This window comes from Pelobates fuscus, chromosome 13 (genome assembly GCF_036172605.1).
Source record: "Pelobates fuscus isolate aPelFus1 chromosome 13, aPelFus1.pri, whole genome shotgun sequence".
Classification (NCBI taxonomy): domain Eukaryota; kingdom Metazoa; phylum Chordata; class Amphibia; order Anura; family Pelobatidae; genus Pelobates; species Pelobates fuscus.
In genome coordinates, this window is record NC_086329.1 from 60,198,654 (window position 1) to 60,212,074 (window position 13,421).

Genomic DNA, 13,421 nt, shown 5'->3' on the forward strand with positions numbered 1-13,421 from the left:
ACAAACCTCGTCATTAAAACCGCCATCTTTATGGATTTTTACGGTTTCCTCAGACCTAGGGAGTTCACAGTCATACGTCAAGTAGATACTGCATTATGCCTTAAACTTTATTACCTAAAGAAAGTAGAAGATCACTACGTTCATTACCTTCTACAAACCAATCACACCACTTATCCAACTAGCATTCCCCTATTCCCTACCAAGAATGCTTGGTGTCCAGTCAAAAATACTCGATATACTCTTGTTGTCTCACCACACACACTCACATGACACTCCACTATTACTACTCCAAGGGCACCACGGCTAAATTAATTTCTCACGTCAGAACCCTAGTATCAAGGTTGGGCTACAACCAGCTTCCTTCTCTGGTCACTCCTTCAGTATAGGCGCAGCATCTTCATCTTCAAGCTCTAACATACCAGTAAACTGGGCCGCTGGAAATCCTCAATTTATAATACTTATATACCTCGAACAGAGAGGAAGCTCCGACAAGCCTTCAGAAATCTTGCTTTGCTAATTGCAATAAAGTGTGTTTACTCTGAATCCTCCTTTTGCCCTCTTTTTATTACAGGCCTACTCGTACGTTGGTTTTGGCACATCTCAACCAACTTTTCATCTCCTTCTTGTGGCGGAACCAGCCTCGCCACTGGGCATTGGAGAAGACTGATTGCCAGCCTCGTGCCATGTGACTATGGCCCCTGGGATGTATTGCCTGCTCTCCTTTACTGCTGAGGATTGCTACCAACTAGGTGGATTTGGCTATGGAGCTTGTGTAGTGCCCTCTGTTGGTAGCAACAGTAATATGCACTACCTGAATAGCAAGACTGGTAATTTGCATATTTGGGTAGATTTGCATATCACTAATTCTGCATGCAGGAGAGACATTTTGTGTTAATTATGGTCTTCCCCACCCATTTTTAAAAATGTAATTATGTTATAATAAATCACTGTATGTTGCCTGCTATGATTTGACTGTTTGTAATTTTATTGAGTTTTCACAGCAATGTTAATGTAATGATCATATGGGCTAGTCCTAAGTAAAATAACGTTTTAGACAGTTCTACTTCACCCTCAATCTAGAGTCTTGTTTCTTATTGGGGGAATTGCTATGTCACTACAAGGGAATGCTATGCCTTGCATTCTCCGTTAGCTAATCACTACTAAGCTCTTTTAAGAGCTTGTTCCTGCTTCACTCTCTTGGAGGAGAGGTTCACCCACTGGAACCTGGAGCCTTGTCGTAGGTCCAGGATGGATAGGAGACGGCGAGACCCCAACCAAGCTGCGGCGGTTTGTGGGGTCTAGGGTGGTTGTGGTGTCTGGCGGAGCGCATGGAGCCCTCTGTAAGCGCTAGGAGCATCCTTCAACGGAGGTAGCCAGTCGGGGAGCCAGGTGATCAGTTACACTTCTACATTCCATTACGTATTAGAAATTCCGAGCACAAGTTAAAAGGCCATTTGGCCTGAATTTGTTGGGAGGAGTTATTACCCCTATTTAAACTCCTACTCACCTTTGCCTTTCAAGCTGTTTGTCCCCACCCACCTACACCCATCTACATATACATTTCACCTTTGTGGGCCCTCTTTTTATTACAGGCCTACTCGTACATTGGTTTCGGCACACCTCAACCAACTTTACATCTCCTTCTACATTCCATTACGTATTACAAATTACGAGCACAAACACAGGCACACACACATATATTATTTTCTTTATGCATATTTACTGTGGACTTTTCAGTCAATATATCACTTTGATATCTTGTTTTTTCTCAATCCCCTTTTTTGTGTATTTATATTATGCCTTCTCCTAATACTGATCCTCCTCTTTCGCTCTCCCTTCAAGTTAGTGGTACCCACATCATTCCATCCTTGCAAGCACTCTGTCTTATACTTGATTCTGGCCTCACCTTTGAGCCTCACATCCAGTCTATATATATATATATATATATATATATATATATATCTCAATACCATTACTTAAAAATATCACACTATTAGTATAGTTACCTTTGAACAAAAATACCAAACCCTCTTTAGTGGATACAAATGTGTCGATTGATTCTTCACCACATACTTTAATCAATGGTTGTTTCTTTGGTGCTTGGCTGTTGTCTTTCTCATTTATAGTGTAATTAGAACTGATTTTCACATCTTTGGTGACTGCAACTTTGGAACTATTCTCTTTGCCAAGTGAAGATTGGCTAACATTGACGTTTGCAAGAGGTTTTCCATACAAAGCCTGAATAGCTTCAATGTCATCTTTGTGAAGCTGGAAATTTGGGTTATAACCTTTATATGTTGGGGCCATGAGAGACCCTGGGACTGTGGAATGATCTAGACCCAGAGCATGTCCAATTTCATGTGCAGCAGCCTGGAGAAGGTTCACACCTAAAAGGTAAAATAAACAAAATAATGAATATGTCACTGGTTAGCATTTCTATAATGTTAACATATTCCACAGCACATAATTATAGAAAGGTGATATTTTAGTGGTAAAGAAGACCCTGTTCACACACGCTTCTGATGTATGAGGATTTGAAGTAGGTGGATATATATCATTAGGTGCCCAGGGATACTTACTGGTTGTCAGTTGGTGTTTCTTGGTTACCACTGCTCTAACCAGCCAAGATATAGTTAACTGAAATGACAACTGGACAAAGTTTATTTCAGGCCTCCCAAATGTCCCTACTTTGGTGGGACATTCCCAAATGTGTGGTCCTTTCACTCCATCTTGGGTTATTTCCCTGGTGTTACACATCTGGGAACACCAGGGCACTGTCCCTAGCCAGCACAGTGTGAACACATTATTAGACCCATTCACATCGTGCTGGGGGCATGAGGACCATGCAAAGAGCATTATAGCAATATTCTCTGCATGGTCTGCACTGATTGGGGTTGAAAACTGGTCTGTCGCCTTCCTGGGCAGTGGCTGAACATAAAGAATAGCAAAGGTCCCGAGTGCAACTGAGCTCTCTGTGTTTTACCGGTAATGGGGGGCCCAAGAGCTCGCCAGCTGGTCACCTTAGGGTGCCCCATAAGGCACATAGTATAATAAACACACATGTGCATGTATTATTGATAAATGTGTATTGTGGTAGACCACCCTGTCACTGGATTATTAAAACTATTTTTATTCTCCGGTTGATTAGGTAGACTATGTTCTCATAAACTTTTACTCTTGCTTTATTCGTATACCGAACCGAAAAACGAACTACCATGCCACCCATATGCTGCTTGTTAACCTTCATCACCCCTGTCAACACCTCATTATCACTGGTAACCACAGTTTCCTAAACGGTCGGCTAGATGGACACTGTTCATATGCACGAACATGTGGTTGTGGCCATCTTGAGTTTCTATTAGTGATGTTCTGAACGGTTCGCTGGCAAATAGTTCCTGGCGAACATCGCTTGCTCGCGTTCGCCACGGACGGCGAACATATGCGATGTTCGGTTCGCCCCCTATTCGTCATCATTGAGTAAACTTTGACCCTGTACCTCACAGTCAGCAGACACATTCCAGCCAATCAGCAGCAGACCCTCCCACCTCCTAGACAGCATACAATTTAGATTAATTCTGAAGCTGCATTCTTTTTTTTTATTATTATTTAATTTTTTATTTTTTTAGACAGAAGTGTGTTATATTTGAGCATGCTAGGTTGAACGTGCGTATATCATGGCTAGTTGCACTGAGGGTATGAGTATATAGCAGTAAATTGTTGTAAAAGATGGCTGTTATGTTTAGGGTGTAGCTTGCACGTTATCAACTGTGTATTTATATCAGCAGCTCCACCACTAGTTATAAATCAAGTGTGAGTCGCCCCATGAGATGAGACTAGTGAATAACATAATACATGAACGGTTAAGGTAAAGAAGGCATGTAAGGAACTACGACAATAAACTCTTTAGGAGGTGAAATAATGAAATGTTTAAACGCTTGCTACTTTACGATTAGTTAATGTGCAGAGAGCAGTTCATGTGATCAAAAGCATGGTGTGGAGGATCGGCTATAGTGGGACATGCTTGGCAGGCTGCTGTTTACTGCTTGTGCTCATCCGATCCCTTCTGGGCGCCAGGTGCAGACCCTGGGAGTCCCTGCTACCTGGAACAACAAAGGCAAGTCTCTGGCTGAGTGCCGTGTTCGCGGCTTGAGGTGGTGGAAGCTTGTTTTGTCGGGTGGTCGGATCTGTCCCGGTGGTGCTTCACCTCTGGTGCGGGATTGTGGTGGCTTAAGGTGGAGGCGAGTGCTTGATGTGGGGCAGGCTCTGCATTTCTGTTTGTGCCTCCAGTCCCGTCTTTGGCGCCTTTGCGTTGGTGGATTTTAATGGGGACTGCTTCGCTTAGCTGTGGTGGAGCTTGTTGGGGCTGTGGTGGAGTTTGTTGGGGCTTCCTGCTTGTTATTTGCTTCCAAAATTGATTAAAGAGTCTGTCCTGCTTAGACTCAATATCCTGCCATGCTTTGCTGGTACCAGGAGGACACGCAGCTGCCGCCATATTGGGAGAGTCGCAGATGAGCATGTCAGCCTGGGCGGCTGTGCTCTGTGCGTCCATTAGCTCCAGACAGCCTCTCAGGGGTGGACCGGGATAACCCCCACCGGTCCGAGGGGGAGGGGTAACGGAGCTCCTGCCAGGAAGTAGCTGCTCCTGGGCATCGGGAGATCGGTCGCCTCTCCCGCCCGGTGAGCACCAGGCCACACTTGCCACGCGGAGGTAAGTAAGACTCTGTCGAGTTGCTGACCGCTATTAAGCATGTCGGGTCAGTCAGGTAGGAGCAACATTGCTGGGTCATCCCCTTCTGGGGTGAAATTCGCTTGTTGATAGCTGCTTAAAGTGAGATATTGAGGGAGCTCACACGAAGTGCGTCTTTCCTCCATGACAGCTAGGCCCCGCCCCCCGGAAGCTGCATTCTTAGTGAGAGGAGGGACAGTGTAGCTGCTGCTGATTTAATAGGGAAATCGATAGCTAGGCTAGTGTATTCATTGTCCACTACAGTCCTGAAGGACTCATCTGATCTCTGCTGTAAGGAAAGCACCCCAAAAAGCCCTTTTTAGGGCTAGAACATCAGTCTGCTTTTTTTTTTTCTGTGTAATCTAATTGCAGTTGCCTGCCTGCCTGCCAGCGTGTGTGTTAGGCTCACAGCATAGACTGTGCCCACTTGCCCAGTGCCATCACTCATATCTGGTGTCACAATAGCTTGCATTTAAAAAAAAAAAGAAAAAAACTTTTTTGACTGTAATATAATAGCAGTCAGTTTCCTTCACACTTTCAGGGCCTGCCAGGGCACAGTGTCACACCAGTGCAACTCAGATCTGGTGTAACAGTAGTGTTATAGAATTATTAAAATCCTTATTAAACTTCCCATTAAACTCCTAAATGATTGATTTTCCTAACAGTATTGTTGCGGTCACCGGCCCGCCGAGCCTCACGGCCGTGCCCGACCGGCACGGCCGCGCCGACAACACGAGCTTACCTGCTCGTCGGCGAGCCCGGAACCGCTCCTTCCATTCTTCCGGGCATCACGCCCGAATCAAACATGGCGCCGACCACGTGGTCGCGCCTAAGAGTAGCTCCGCCCCCGAGAATTATACCAACGTGTGCGTGACGTCACGACGTCAACGCACACGCACGTTTTGGGGTCAGAGGTCGACCTCTGACCAATCATAACCTAGAGAGGGGTATTTAAACCCCTAGCTTTTCCCAGTACTTTGCCCTGTCGTGGTTTCTGTTTCCTGGTTTCCTGAGAGTGCTATTTTCGTGTTTCTGGTTTCCTGGTATCCTGATCCTTGGCTTTTCCCTGGTTATTCCGATCTCTGGTTTCCCTGACTTGGCTTGTTTAATCGGTATTGAGTATTTTCTGGCTTCCTTGACTTCGGCTTTCCCTTTGACCATTCTCTGTCTCTAGCGTATTAGTCCGGCCATTCTAAGGTCCGGTTTACGCTCTGTCCTGTTATTTTCCTTTTCTTACTTATGTATATGTTTACATAGTTTCTGCGTGCTGGACCACATTACTAGCCGTGACATTACGACAGGGCCATGGATCCTGCAGAACTATGCAAACATATGATCGCCTGTGAAAATAGGGTGGAGGATATGGACCACAGGTTAGACCAATTTGCCCAGGCATTTCAGACCTTGCTCCAGAGGACTGCCTATTTAGAGGTCCCTCCTGTACCACCTGTGGTTCCGCCACCTGTAGTGGTTCCCGTCCCACATAAACCACCGTCCATAACCCTGTCACCTCCCCCTCGTTATGGAGGTGATTCTAAAGAATTCAGAGGTTTTTTAAACCAAATTGAATACCACTTTGAGGCCTCCCCAGGTTCATTCCCAACAGATAGATCAAAAATAGGCTATCTGATGAACCAATTAACTGGAAAAGCCTTAACCTGGGCTAACCCCTTATGGGAAAGTGGTGACGCAGTAGCCCGTGATTACAGTGCCTTTCTCACAGCTTTTAAGGCTACGTTTGAACCTAAAGGCAGGGAGAAGAATGCTGCCAAAGCCCTTATGAGAATAAAGCAAGGCAGTCGTTCTGTAGCCGATTATGCCATAGAGTTTAGGACATTGGCGTCTGAGGTTGATTGGACCAATAGTGGTCTGGTGGCTGCTTTCTCTGAAGGTCTAGCTGAGAGTATACAAGATGAGACCGCAGCTAGAGACCTTCCGGTTAATCTTAATGAGTTTATTGCCTACATGATAGACATTGATAACCGGCTCAGAGAGAGAGAGAAAAACAAACAACGTAACAGACGTTCTAATTTGTCCATAGCTCCTCGTTTCTCTAACCCAGTGGTGAGTAGCCAAGCGCGTCTTCCAGAACCTGAACCCATGCAATTGGGTAGCGCTAAACTCACTGAGGCAGAGAGACAACACAGACGTAACGAAGGGCTATGTATGTATTGTGGCAAGAAGGGACATCAAAGATTGTCATGCCCGGTTCGGCCGGAAAACTTGCACACCTAAGGCACGTACGGGGACCGACCTTAGGTGTGATGTATATGTCCCCTAAATTGACTAAGAACCGTTTCCTTGTCAAAGTTACCTTGTCTTTTAAGAAGACCACTGTTCAGTGTGAGGCTATGATTGACTCTGGGGCAGCGGAGAATTTCCTAGACAAAGAGTTCTCTGCAAAACATCTCCTGCCCTTAAGACAAAAAGAGAAACCTATAGCAGTCGAGGCAATTGATGGAAGGCCTCTTACCCAGCCTTTCATCACACACGAAACTCTGCCAATCACTGTCTCAGTGGGTATTCTCCACTCTGAAGAAATGACCTTTCAAATCATATCTTCACCTACATGTCCGATAATACTCGGTTTCCCTTGGCTCCTGAAACACAATCCACGTTTGGATTGGATTGAAGGAGAGATTGTGAGTTGGGGTGAGAGATGCAAAGGTGTTTGCTTTAAGCAAATCCCACAACCTATTGGTACCATTAATGTTCCTATTACACCTCCCTTGACCACACAAATACCGCCGCAGTATATGGGTTTAAAAGAGGTATTTAACAAGGTCCAGTCAGAAGGGTTACCTCCTCATAGACCTTATGACTGTACTATAAATGTATTACCAGGGACCATGCCTCCCAAGGGAGGAGTTTATGCCTTGTCCCCCCAGGAAAATCTTTGTTTGGAAGAATATATAAAGGATGCTCTCAGAAAGGGTCATATCCGTAGATCCTCCTCACCAGCCGGGGCTGGGATCTTCTTTGTCTCTAAAAAAGAAGGAGACCTACGCCCCTGTATCGATTATAGGGGTTTGAATAGGATTACCATAAAAAATGCCTACTCTATTCCCCTTATATCAGAGCTGTTTGACAGATTGAAGGGAGCTCGAGTCTTTACTAAGCTCGATCTCCGAAGTGCATACAATCTAGTCAGGATTAAGGACGGTCACGAATGGATGACCGCATTTAACACAAGAATGGGACATTACGAGTATCTGGTTATGCCGTTTGGATTATGTAACGCTCCAGCGGTATTCCAGGATTTTATTAACGATGTCCTAAGAGAGTACCTTCACATGTTCGTTCTAGTGTACCTGGACGACATTCTCATCTATTCCCCAGACCTAGAGACACATCACGAACATGTGAGAATTATACTGAAAACCCTGTTACAGAACGGTCTTTACTGTAAACTGGAGAAATGCCAGTTTGACCAAACGGAGATACAATTCCTTGGATACGTTATATCTCCGTCTGGTTTCCAGATGGATCCCCGCAAACTGGAGGCAGTCTTACAGTGGCCATTGCCCAAGGGCCTTAAAGCTACTCAACGCTTTATAGGTTTTGCGAATTACTACCGCAAATTCATAAAGGGATTTTCCTCCGTGATTTCCCTTATAACCAATTTAACCAAAAAAGGAGCAAATTGTATATCTTGGCCCAAAGAACAAAGAGAGGCATTTGAACGGTTAAAATCTTTATTTTCCTCAGCACCTGTCCTGACCCATCCTGATCCAACCAAACCATTTATCCTAGAGGTGGATACGTCAGAGACAGGAGTTGGAGCCATTCTGTCTCAGAGAGAAAGTCCTGATACGCCTTTACATCCCTGTGGATTTTACTCTCACAAACTCACACCTGCAGAGAAGAATTATGACATATGGAATAGGGAACTTTTGGCCATTGTACTTGCCCTTAAGGAATGGAGGCATCTCTTGGAAGGTTCCAAAGAGCCACTTTTGATCTTTACTGATCATAAGAATTTGGCTTATATTGGGGACGCTAAGAGACTGTCCTCTCGTCAGGCTAGATGGTCATTGTTCCTCTCCCGATTCAATTTCGTAATTACGTATAGGCCTGGTACTAAAAACACCAAGGCAGATGCACTTTCTAGGCAGTTTGAGACAGAGGAAGTTCCGGAACAGGAGATATATCCTATTATACCTCCTGAATGCCTCATTGCCACTACAGTTTCCGAAGTGTCTTCTCCACTCTTCTGTGCCATAATAGCAGACCAAACTCAGGCACCTGTGGGAAAACCTCCGGACAAACTGTATGTGTCACCTCAGTTCCGAAAAAAGGTACTAGATATGTTCCATGACAACCTCACAGCGGGCCAGCCTGGAATCCATAAAACCCTCTCTGCCATCTCCAGGAAGTTTTGGTGGCCTGCTCTTAGAAACGATATCAAAGATTATGTTGGGGCATGTCAAATATGTGCCGTTTCTAAAGTTCCTCCTAGATCGCCTCCTGGACTGTTACAACCACTGCCCATACCTAGTGCTCCATGGACCCACTTAGCCATGGATTTCATTGTGGATCTACCCAGTTCAAACGGGTTTAATACAGTCCTTATGGTTATCGATAGATTCTCAAAGATGGCACATTTTGTCCCACTTAAAAAATTACCATCTGCTCAAGATCTAGTTAAAATATTCTTGAGAGAGATCTTTCGGTTGCACGGTGTACCCAAAAGCATAGTATCTGACAGAGGTACCCAGTTTGTTTCTAGGTTTTGGCGTTCCTTTTGTAAACAATTGGGCATCGAACTCTCCTTTTCGTCAGCGTATCACCCTCAAACAAATGGAGCAGCAGAGAGGGCGAATCAGTCTTTAGAAGCCTATTTACGTTGCTTTATAAATGCCAATCAGTCTAACTGGTATGAGCTCTTACCCATGGCTGAGTTCGCCAGGAACAACGCCACTCATGAATCTTCTAATCATAGTCCATTCTTTGTAAATCAGGGTTATCACCCCGCTGTTTTTCCTTCTGAATTCTCAGACACGGAAATTCCTGCTTTGAACACCCGTTTAGAATCAATTCATGATACCTGGGATTCCATCCATTCAGCCCTGCAAAAAGCTTCATTACGAGCAAAGGTTCAAGCTGACAAAAAACGGGGCGCTAATCCTGTCTATCTTCCAGGTGACAGGGTGTGGCTCTCCACAAAACATATCAAGCTTAAGGTCCCGTCCATGAAATTTGCCCCTCGGTACATAGGTCCCTTTCGAGTTACCCAACGTATTAATCCAGTGACCTATTCTTTGGCACTTCCGGCTCATATGAGAATTGCGAATACTTTCCATGTGTCTCTGCTCAAGCCCCTTACTTGCAATCGCTACACCAGGCTATCCACTCCTCCTCCGCCCTTGGTAGTGGGTGATCAAGAAGAATACGAAGTCTGTTCTATCATGGACTCCAAATTATCCAGAGGTGTCTTGTCCTATCTCATTGACTGGAAGGGTTATGGTCCCAAGGAACGTTGTTGGGTTCCTGCTGACCGGGTCCATGCGCCCCGTCTTATCCGGTCATTTCACAACCGCTTTCCTCTTAAGCTGGGTCCTTCCCGCCCGGAGGGCGGTCTTCGAGTGGGGGGTACTGTTGCGGTCACCGGCCCGCCGAGCCTCACGGCCGTGCACGGCCGCGCCGACAACACGAGCTTACCTGCTCGTCGGCGAGCCGGGAACCGCTCCTTCCGTTCTTCCGGGCATCACGCCCGAATCAAACATGGCGTCGACCACGTGTTCGCGCCTAAGAGTAGCTCCGCCCCCGAGAATTATACCAACGTGTGCGTGATGTCACAACGTCAACGCACACGCACGTTTTGGGGTCAGAGGTCGACCTCTGATCAATCATAGCCTAGAGAGGGGTATTTAAACCCCTAGCTTTTCCCAGTACTTTGCCCTGTCGTGGTTTCTGTTTCCTGGTTTCCTGAGAGTGCTATTTTCGTGTTTCTGGTTTCCTGGTATCCTGATCCTTGGCTTTTCCCTGGTTATTCCGATCTCTGGTTTCCCTGACTTGGCTTGTTTAATCGGTATTGAGTATTTTCTGGCTTCCTTGACCTCAGCTTTCCCTTTGACCATTCTCTGTCTCTAGCGTATTAGTCCGGCATTCTAAGGTCCGGTTTACGCTCTGTCCTGTTATTTTCCTTTTCTTACTTATGTATATGTTTACATAGTTTCTGCGTGCTGGACCACATTACTAGCCGTGACAAGTATTTAGAATATTAGAAAAATAATTCTTTCCTAGAAGGAAATGAATAGCACCGGAATAGTTAAGTTCCTGTAGTATGAAACATTGTATGTCATAGTTATCATGAGAATTGTACTAATAAAATGTCTATTCACTAAAAGCCTTGAACATAACCTTGAATATAACAGTATTAACCATTCAAAATGGCCGACAAAGTTCCTTCCCATCGAGTAAAGCCTCGTGCTACTCAAAATGGCGCCCGAGCCATCAAGTCCACACCCGTGTCCAAGATGACGCCACCTCTCGATGGGAGGACATTTAACTAACCACTTAACACCTAGACCAATTAATAATATTGATGGGAGGGTATTGACCTAACCACTTAACACCTAACCCAATTAATAATGTTTATTTGTTGTTATCTTGATATTCTATGATGATGTAATATTGCCTTTATAAGGGTCTGCGTACCCGCTTTTTAACTAGATGCCATTAAATTTTCTCGAAGTTCTTTCATTTAACCTGAACCTCGTGTCTCAGTGTGAATTTACTTCTGCGTATACGCAATTTAATTATTTCTAATTTGGACAGGAACAGATAGTCATTCAAACTTATTGGTTTGCATAAATTAATCTAGTACAATTTTGGCGCATCAACGTGGGGCTCTGGGTTATGCCCTGCTAGGGCAGCCGTCCAAGAAGATGTGGGGTGGATGAATCCTGGGGGAAGGAAGGAGATTGATCACCTCTGAATACACGGTAGAGTCTGCTGCAGCACCTGGTCGGTATGTTCCAGCCCCTGTGATTAACCTGCTCCAGCGTCTGAGATTGGCTGCCGAGAGGACATCAAAGACAGGTAATATCTTGCCCAGAGAACCTATACCTTATTTGTTAATACCTATTTTACCTGCATGTTGACTATCTGTTGCCTGCGTGTGTTTGCATTGTTTTGTTTTTAGCTTAACCCCTGGGGAGAGTGAATGCCTGTTTACCCCTTTTAGGTGCCACGTGGCTGTGGTAGTAAGGAAAAAGGGGGGTGGACCTGTGGAAGTTTTCCTGGGGGTCCTCTATTGCCTGTTTGCCTCTTTTAGGTGCTGTATAGCAGATAGGAAAAATAGGAGGGGGAACCTGTGGAAGTCAGTGTAGACTCCCTGCTTCCTGGGGGTTCCCATGGTGTCACTTTGACAGCCTAGCTAGCCTCATTGTGCACATTACTCTGCTTGCAGAGGGCGGGACACTTCAGCCTCGAGCGCTGATGCTGGTAGTGTTCCAGTTTTTATTTTTGTGGCGGGTGGATTCAAGCAGGTATTGCTGTCTCCAGCACCACGTGGTAGTGGGACTTACGGGTGGGTCCGTAGGGGTACTACGGGAGTGAGGGAAGAGGTGGTTGCGGACCACCAAGACTAAGGAGGCTACACAGGATTCGGGTCGGGGTTGGTTGCTGTTTCCTGTGGCCGCTGGTAGTGAGATTTACGAAAATCGTTCTTCGAGCGGGGACACTACGAGGTTGAGGGAGGTGGCTTTGGCCACATGAGTAAAGGAAAAGGATTACTGTTGAATTTTGAACTGTGATGCATGCACTGTGTTTTAAATTGTTAATTGTCTTTATTGACTGTCACACAAATCTCTGTGTCTACTTTTACTTTCACTTTTACTTTACTTCCTGTGTTATTTACACCTTCCCCTCCTATTTCTCTTTATGAACACTTCTCACCTTGCTCCAATCCGTGGCTACCTCGGGTAGGCGGAATAAGTGACTAGTCTACGTTTTGGGAAGACGTACGTAGGAACCCACTCTTACGTGGCAGTCGAGCACTGTAGACCTTCTCTTCCCTCTTACTCTATATGTGGAACGCCTTATATAGGGGATATGGGACAGAAATGAGATAAACCCAGTAAGGGTTGGTTGGCATGTGATTTGGTAGAAGATAGAGAGGGTGAAGAAATGATTAAGAAAGTTGAAAAGATTGCTAAGGTATGTGGAATTGCCGTGCCCTCATGTGGCAGATTGCAGCCAGAGAGCTGGCGTAGGTTGTTGACAGAAAAGAAGGGCAAGCTGTTAGACCATGATTTGCTTCGTACAGCAGAAGCCTGGTACAGAGTAGCAAGAGCAATTCAGCAAGAGGGATGGGTTGAGGAAGAAATTGATCACAAAGGTTTAAAACTGTATGTATACCATAATAATTATGTTGCTGGGGGGTTCCCTCAGCCAGCGCCCTGTCATGGCGTCCAGGGGATGTCCACTCCCAAGGTTCAGTCAGCAATGAGTGACGTTCAGCTGACCATGATCCCCACCCCTAACCCTCCCGACCCCCACCCTGTCATCGCCCCTGTCTACCCAGTCCTGAATTCTGATGGATCCTTATTCTCCCCCCCATCATCTCTACAACTATCATCACCCTCATCCATTCCTACTCTATCTTCCCTTTCTAATCCATCTCAGTCTTCTGCCATTCCCTCTCTACGCCTTCTCTCCGCCTGTACCCCTACCCTCCCACTTGCTCCTG

The 13,421-nt window shown here is 45.6% G+C and overlaps 1 protein-coding gene across 1 annotated transcript in view; it reads right to left on the bottom strand.

Moving 5' to 3' along the window:
* LOC134583288 (matrix metalloproteinase-18-like) overlaps positions 1–13,421 on the bottom strand; it is a 278,369-nt gene that overhangs the window by 113,410 nt on the left and 151,538 nt on the right. The window contains exon 5 of the mRNA XM_063440166.1: positions 2,007–2,387. Coding sequence (XP_063296236.1) covers positions 2,007–2,387 — 381 coding nt within the window. The remainder of the gene's footprint in view (positions 1–2,006; positions 2,388–13,421) is intronic.